Source organism: Lepidochelys olivacea, assembly GCF_965140295.1.
Source record: "Lepidochelys olivacea isolate rLepOli2 genome assembly, chromosome: 3".
NCBI lineage: Eukaryota > Metazoa > Chordata > Testudines > Cheloniidae > Lepidochelys > Lepidochelys olivacea.
The window spans coordinates 148781094-148789579 of NC_140413.1; the positions used below are offsets into that span (position 1 = coordinate 148781094).

General features: G+C 49.2%; 1 protein-coding gene across 1 annotated transcript; it reads left to right on the plus strand.

The window, feature by feature from the left end:
* Window positions 1-450: 450 nt before the first annotated feature.
* Window positions 451-4900, plus strand: MAD2L1BP (MAD2L1 binding protein). Its single transcript, XM_084624858.1, has 3 exons — window positions 451-565; window positions 651-940; window positions 3583-4900. The coding sequence occupies exons 1-3, from the start codon at window positions 535-537 to the stop codon at window positions 4117-4119; spliced, it is 858 nt and encodes a 285-aa protein (XP_084480984.1). The 5' UTR covers window positions 451-534; the 3' UTR covers window positions 4120-4900.
* Window positions 4901-8486: the final 3586 nt, after the last annotated feature.

The following is an 8486-nucleotide window of genomic DNA, read 5'->3' on the forward strand; positions in this document are numbered from 1 at the left end:
AGGGAGGGGAGCCCTGGCCCTGTGGTGTCTGGGTGCTATAGGGTGACCAGACAGCAAATGTGAAAAACAGGAACAGGGGGTGGGGGGTAATAGGAGCCTATATAAGAAAAAGCCCCCAAAATCGGGACATCTGGTCACCCTAGGCTACCATGCCCAGTGCGTCATACCCAGGCCCCGTCCCGAGCACTAGATTCTCCCCCCTCCCTGCCACGCACCCAATCGCTGCCTGAGGCCCAGCTCCACTATGCCGAGGATGGGGGGGAAGCGGCGGAGACAAGATCCCCCTCCCCAGCACACACGCCATGGCCTCCCGGGCCCCGCCTCTCAGCGGCGCAGGCGCAGCTTCTCTCCCTTGGGAAGGGGACGGGGCGGAGCGCGACTCCACTGTGCCCTAAACAAAGATGGCTCCGGTGGGGAGGGGGGGGAGTCAGGCCCGCCGGGACCGGAAGCAGAGCGGACGCGAGGCTCCCATGGTGCCCCGCGGCGGCGGCCATTCAAATCGGGGCCGGGACGCGGCCGAGCTCGAGGCAGAAAATGGCGGGGCCGGGCCGTCAGGAGCGGGCAGGTGAGGTGAGGGGCGGGTTCCGGGCTCCCACCCCCAGTCCGTGCGTACGCGCCGCAGCCGGGTGACCTCTCCCCTCTCCCCGCAGCTGACCTGCTCCCGACCGAGCCCGTGGAGGCCCCGACGGTGACCCCGGAGCTCGCCGCGGGACGGGGCGGCAGCAGCGCGGCGGCGTTTCACTGCCCGCAGGGCCCGGCCGGCCGCGCCCCGGGCTGCCGCTCCGTCTCGGTGGCGTTCCCCGGCCCGGTGACCCAGCAGGGCTGCTGCCACTTCGCCTGCGAGCTCCTCAAGCACGTGCTGTACCAGCGGCACCAGCTGCCCCTGCCCTACGAGCAGCTCGCCTACTTCTGCAGGAGGGCGCTGCCCCGCCAGCCGCAGGTAAGTCTGGGCCTCCCCGGGGCCAACCAGCCTCGGCTAGCGAGAGCCGGCTGGGGCGATAATTGGCGCAGCCCCAGATCCGCGCCCCTGGCGACCAGTCTGCGCTGCCCTCGGCTGCCAGGTGCGCTCCGCACTGTGCGGCGTGAGACGCTGTTATCCCGAGCTGGCGGCTGGCCGTCTCCTCCCGCTCCAGGAAATCGGCTTCATTTCTCCGCCTGCGCAGCAAATCACGCTCTGCGGGGGCCTGCTGAGAGCTGCGCTTCCATCCCCCTGCACGACAGTGACTTTACCGGGGGCCAAGGCGGGCTGGAGGCAGTTCCCGGCAGGTTCCGCAAATAGCAGCCGCCTCTGCAAGGCCAGGCAGGAATTCTAGCTGCTCCCTGCAGAGGTAGAATGCTCCGCCCTGACTCGGGAGAGAGCAGCTACAGATCAAAGTAGTAAGCTTTCTGGTTGGTTCAGGGGCAGCAGTCACTGGTTGCAGAAAGTGGCTTGGCTGGAACGGTATCTTTTGGAACCAAAGGGAGTTGGGATATGGGAGAGTGCCTGACCACGCAACTTTGCACAACTAAGATAGACCAGACTCCTCAGGACAGGGGGGAAGGGGAGGTCTGCCAGGGATGTTATGCCCCATGTATTTGAAATAGGTTATTAATGATAGAAACTTGCATGTGGTAGAGAGATTATGTATTTTAAAACAACTCATCAGATTGGCTAAATCCTGCATTGCTAATCTTTCTCTTAGACCTATAGAGAGTGTGTTTAGTGTGCAAGAAAAATTTGAATAAAGACTAGGAGGCTCATCTTCTTTCTCACTGAATGAAGTGGCACGGTCTCCTAAGGCAAGTCAGCCTTTTCCAAGAATTGCATGTCTAATCTATTAGCTGTCTTGATTTGTAGTTTCTGTCAAGATATCCTTCTGTATTTCAGGTTACATGCACTGTAGGTTTTGTCTTAAACACTGCATTATATTTAATGTGATTCCTGGGGATACAATATCCTAAAGAGAATACATTTGGTAAGAAGAAAAGGAGTACTTGTGGCACCTTAGAGACTAACCAATTTATTTGAGCATCCGATGAAGTGAGCTGTAGCTCACGAAAGCTCATGCTCCAATAAATTGGTTAGTCTCTAAGGTGCCACAAGTACTCCTTTTCTTTTTGCGAGTACAGACTAACACAGCTGTTACTCTGAAACCTGACATTTGGTAAGGACAAAACTACTTCACCTCTCTGGCTGTTCTACTCCTGGGGGAATGCTGTGTTATTTTGTTGGACTAGATGACTTCCTGAGGTCCCTTTCAACCCTGATATTCTATGATTCTATGGATTAATGAGTCATGCATATTTTTAATTTTTTGCACAGAAAAAAGCTTCTGCCGAAAAGTTGCTGCAGTTCTGCCTTTTGCCCACCTGAGGCCCCTGTGGCGATAGTACGTGGCTGCTGCTCCCAGCCAGCCAGAAAGAGAGCCTGCAGAGCTTTCTTTGCAGTACCTGTAGGGCCAGGTCGGGAGACAGTGTGGGGCTACTGGGGGGGGAAATCAGATGAGGGCAGTGGGGGAGGACAGATTGGGGCAGGGGCTGAATGGGAGTGCTGATGCAGAGCTACAGGGGAAAATGGGGGTGGCTGAGTGAGGACACAGACACGTGGGGATAGGAGAGGGAGGTGTAGAGCTACAGGGGGAAGGGGTGGCTGAGTATGTAGGGACAGGGTGCAGGGCTGTAGGGGGATGGGAGGAGTGGGTGTGCAGAGACCCATGGGAATGGGCAGATGTGCCTAACTGAATGGGAGAGGCTAGGTGTCAGCCAGGGTCTGCATGGGGGAAGCTCCCTAACAGTCCCCTCCCCCCCCCCCAAACCTGTTGCATAGTTTTCCCACCCACAGCCAGGCTTCTTTCCAGCAATTACTTCCCTCTCCCTTACCCCTGACTCTCCCCAGCCTTTGCACTGCTTCTGGGGGGTGTGGGAAATATGGGTCTATATTGTAGTTTAAATGAATTATTATTCAGTTCTGTATTAATATGCCTAGTAAAGAATCTATTTGTCAAGAAACATTTTCTGAATCTTTGTTTGTATTGTTAGACATACCTGCTGACAGGTATTTTGAAATGACCAAAAATAATTGAAACTGGTGTGGTTATATTGTTTTGACAAATAAAATATGCAGAATTTTGCAGAATTTGAAAATATTGTGTGCAGAATTAACTTTTTTTGCACAGAATTTCCACAGGAGTATTGTTCTGCTGTACTCCAAGGTCTGTAGTTAAGACAACTTGAAAATCTGCCTGCTAAGAAAATCCAGACACACCCCTACAGAGTGGGGTGAATGTTGACTGAACTGTGACACATTGAGCCATGACATGCTCTGAAAGCTCACACGTTTCTAGTTCTGTTACATCCATTCTAATACCTTTATTTCTACTGACCTTAAATCCAGGAAACACTAGTATTGAAATTGTTCCAAGTTGGTTGTTAAGACACCAGGATGATTCCTTTTTTCAGTCTTAAACTGTTTTTTTTGTTTGTTTGTTTTTTAGAAAAAATCTCTGTGCTTCCTGTGTCAGGTCTGGTTGTTCAAGGTGCTAAACGCAGTCAAATGCACCACCGCTCGCCTAATTCAGAATGTACCAATTTTTTGCTTGGCAGGATGGAGATGCAATTAAGAAGAAGCCACATCCCCCAGACCTAGGGAGCAGCAGGAAGTGCCAGCAGTTGCTAATGGAGCTGGAGGGAGTGTTCTTGCACTTGGAAGCAATGTTCAACCTGACATTGGTCCCTCGGGTCCTTATTCTACTTGGAGGAAATGCCATGAGCCCCAAGGAGCTCTATGAAATCAACTTGGAGGGCATCTCTGTGGGCAATGCTGAGGAGAGCCTGCAAACACCATCCTGTGTTCGTAAGCTTTTCCACTCACTCTTCCTTGCAGATGTCTTCAGTGAGCTACAGGCTGTCCCTGTCATGGGCACCATTGTCATGGTCCAGGGGCACCGTGACTGTGGCATTGACTGGTTCCGACCCAAGCTCAACTATAAAGTGCCAGCACGTGGGAGGAAGCTGACGGTCAACTTGTCCTGTGGTGGAAACAGCAGTACAAATCCATCCACTCAGCAGGGAGTGACCTCTGCCTGGGACAACTACATATGGTTCCAAGCACCAGTGACAGTTAAGGGCTTCCATGAATGACTCTTGCTCTATAGCATTTTAATGGGGCATTTTTAATAATCATCTGGTGCTACTTTAGTTGATACAAAAGAATGTTTTTTATGATCTGTAACTACACCTCTCTGAATCCTATATCCAGGGAATCTGCTACCTGCATGCAGTTGGGGTGCATTCCACTGTCCATACAACAGAGCTTTAAATATCCTCATGCAAGGGTAAGCACTAGAGCAGTTTTGCCCCAGATATAGGTCTCTTGGGGGAATTGAGTCATGAAGAAGGAATTCCCTAGAGGGTTAGTGGGAGTAATTTTATGTTTTTGCAGCATGCTCGCTTACCCAGCCAATACTTGAAGCAACCTTCTCTGGGAGTATCATGGTGTTCACATAGCTGTTCTCCTCTACTTGCTGATAAAGTAGTGTGCAATGTTAATGGATGCACTGGGACTTGATTGATTGGTGCTTATGCTTAATATGGGGGTGACAAAGGCTATCTAGCAGGTTTTACTAAGCCACTCAGGATCTCATCTCCTTTACAGTCTGGTAATACCATGAAAACAGAGGGAGGGTTGGGGGTTGCATAGCTATAACAAGAATCACTTCAGGGATGTAATGTTGTGTGAGGGATGTTCTAAAGAGGGAGACCTCTAACCATGAGAGAGATCTGCCCAGCATTACCTTTCTTATACTTGTGGGAGAATGGATGTGTGAGCAATGCCACTTGCACCCATGGTGAGAGGGCTCTGAATGTCTTAAATTTTCCAACTATCAGTGAAAACATATAAATGATTCATGTTTCATTTCTATGAATGGCTGAGGCTCTTCACTAATCTCTCAAACTGCACAGTATCTGATGCCCTAGTTTAAACTAGAAATGTCTTCAGGCTTGTGGATTTCACTTTATAGCCCTTCCTGCCCCTAATTAGTAGAAGGCTCGGAGTTTATAAAGGTACAGGAGTTTTTTACTTGATTTATGCTGTTCTTCCCCTATCGACAATCAGTTTGTCAAATCTATAAGTTGTTACCCATTCTATCACTATCTCTCCCTAATCTGTGCTGAAAGGAGATGGAGTACTTCCATACCTAACCTACGGGTTTGGTAGATTCAAGTTCTGTAAGGTAACAGCACAAAATTGAGTCTAGTTACTGAGAAACTGGAAGTAGGGGCAGTAAAGTGCTCTGGATAGGGTAATACCTTGCATATGACCTCTGAGCAAGGAGCATAAGGAGGGGTCATGGAAGATGGGTGAGATTCCAGAGGACTGGAAAAGGATAGTCAGGACTGGAATCGGATTGCAAACTGATCGTTGACTAACACCTATAAGATAAGTAACAGCATGGATTTATCAAGAACAAATAGTGTCAAACCAACCTAATAGCTTTTTTAACAAAGCAACAAGCCTTGTTTGGGGGGGGGGGGGGAAACGGTAGATGCGGTATATCTTGACTTTAGTAAGCCTTTTGATACTGTCTTGCATGAGTGTCTCAAACTAGGCAAATACAACCTAGATGGAGCTACTATAACGTGGGTGCATAACTGGTTGGAAAATCATTCTTAGAGTAATTACCAGTGGTTCACAGTCGTGCTGCAAGGATCAGTTCTGGGTCTGGTTCTGTTCACTGTCTTCATCAATGATTTAGATGATGGCATAGAGAGTACATTTATAAAATTCATGGATGATACCAAGCTGGGAGGTGTTGCAAGTGCTCTGGAGGATAGGATTAAAATGGTCTGAAGTAAATAGGATGAAATTCACGAAGAACAGTGTTCCTTCCTAAAGTGGAATAATCAGTTGCACGTGTACAAAAGGGGGAACAACTGCCTTGGCTGGAGTACTACAGAAAGGGATCTGGGGGTCATGGTGGATCACAAAAATGAGTTAACAGTATAACACTTGTGGTCCCCCCCCCAAAAAAAACCCCAAAAACCTGTATGCTGTGATGTATTAGCAGGAGTGTTGTAAGCAAGACATGAGAAATAATTCTTCTGCTCTATTCCACACTGTTTAGGCCTCAACTCGAGTAGCGTATCCAGTTCTGGCCGCCACCACTTCAGAAAAGATATGGACAAATTGGAGAAAGTCCACAAAAAAGCAACAAAAATGATTAAAGGTCTAGAAAACATGACCTATGAGGGAAGATTTGGGGGGGGGGAAAGGGTTTGTTTAGTCTGGAGAAGACTGGAAGGGGATGTAAGTTTTCAATTACAAAAAGGATGTTACAAGGAGGAGAGAGAACAATTGTGCTCCTTAACCTGAGGATAGGACAAGAAGGAATGGGCTTAAATTGCAGCAAGGGCAGTTTAGGTTGGACATTAGGAAAAACTTCCTGTCAGGGTAGTTAAGCACTGGAATAAATTGCCCAGGGAGGTTGTGGAATCTCCATCATTGGAGACTTAAGAGAAGGTTAGACAAACACCTGTCAGGGATGGTCTAGATAATACTTAGTCCTGCCTTGAGTGCAGGGGACTGGACTAGACTTCAAGATCCCTTACAGATCTACAATTCTGTGATCTTGTTCAGCAGCAAAACTCTCCTGGTTCCTTGATGACTTGTGCAGAGACTTGAAAGGGTTACAGCTACCCTGGAATAAGAGGGGAGAGAAATAGAAACCTACCTGGCTTCATCTAGTACATTATGAAAGGGAGCTCTATTGGATCCAAAGCACTTGAGCTAGTTTTAAAGCCGTTGGGTTGCGTGATCCTATTGCAATGCAACCAGCTAGGCTCTTGTTATCCAATTTTGGGGTGTGGCCTGGGGGTGTACAAATGCCTCTTTATTAAGTTCTCTTTACATAGATTAACTCTTAATGGTAAAGTCATTTAGGCCCAAATCCACTAACAGAGTGGTGCCTAAATCCAACATTTTAGTCACCACTGAGACATAAGTGCTGGAACTTGGGTTGCTGTTGCACCCCCCTGGCTTGAAGTGATTTCCATCCTATAGAGGGTTTAGTTTGTATAGTGGGCTTGCTGAGCAAATTGTTCCAGCACCCCTGCACTGAGCTCCTCAATCTCTGCTCAGCTGCTAACTAACTCTGGAGGCATCTAAATGTCCGTGAGTCTCCAGGGCAGCTAAGTTTCTACTTTTGGGTATGTGCACTTCTGCCTCATTCCTGGTGATTGGTACCTACCTCAGCTATGGACCTTGACTTAGTAGGTGTTCTTGGAGCAGGCCTGACTCCACAAAAAATGGCCGGGGGCTAGATAGGAGGCAGAGGTGGCCTCCCTTTAGCCCAGTGGTTAGGTCTACCACATCCTATCTGACACAGGTTCCCAACTGTGGGGTGCACCTCTCTAGGGGGACACAGAGGAACATTGGCTGGCTTGGGCCCTGCTACACCCTCCCCTCAGAGGGGAGGCGGGGAGGGAGTCTCACGCAGACCTGCTCCGAGCTCTGCTCCAGTCTAGCCATGGACCTGGCCTCAGCCCCTGGCCATAGCCCTGCTGTGACTCTACTCTTGGCCCCAGGCTACAGCTCTGCTCCTGCCCCCAGCCCTGGCCTCTTTACCCCCTCCCCCAGGAGCTATGGCCCCAACTCTGGAAAGGGGGGAATGACCCTGAAAAATTTGGGGACCACTGCCATGTGAGAAGCCTGGGTTCAGTATCCCCCTCTGCCTGATGTGGAATAGGATTTGAACTGGGTCTCCCACTTCCCTCAAGAGTGCTCTAACCAGTGGTCTAGGACTCTAGGGGATGTTCTAGTGTAGGGCTCTCTGTCACTCCTGTTGAAGCTGTTCACTAGGTGTAAATAATTAAATATACAGTGGGCCAATGAGTAAGAATGTGTGTGTATAGAGCACTCTTCTGAGAGGTGGGAGGCCCCTGTTCAAATCTGGTCTTCACATCAGGCAGAGGAGGGAATTGAAGCTGGGTCTCCCATATCCTGGATGAGTGCCCCAACTGTTGTAGAGAGACTCAGTGGTCAGTGCTGTAACATACAACAAATGCACTGATCTATAGTGAGGCACAATTCCTGAAAACAAAGAGGGAAAGCTGCCTTGCACAGGGCTATCCAGAGCTTGTGGTTGAATGGTGCATTCTAACATACTGTGCTCTCTAGATTTTGTGGCACTGTTTGCCATATGATGCTCTGTAGCCATCCAGGAGGAGGGTCTTGGATACACATGCCTGGAAGAGGAAGACCTTCATACTTGTCACTTCCACCTCAGCTACTGAACCCAGGTCAAGTCACTCTAGAGATGAAGACAACTTGGATGGGCTTTTCTCTGGAACCTGCTGCCCTTGCTCAGAAATAGGTGGCTATTTTATCCTTAAAAAGCTAAAGTGCAGTGCAATGTTGTCACACATTAAACAGCAACCACCCATTCCCCAGATACAGCAGGAGTTTTCCCTCTAACATGCTCCTAGAATGAAATAGGACAAAATACTCC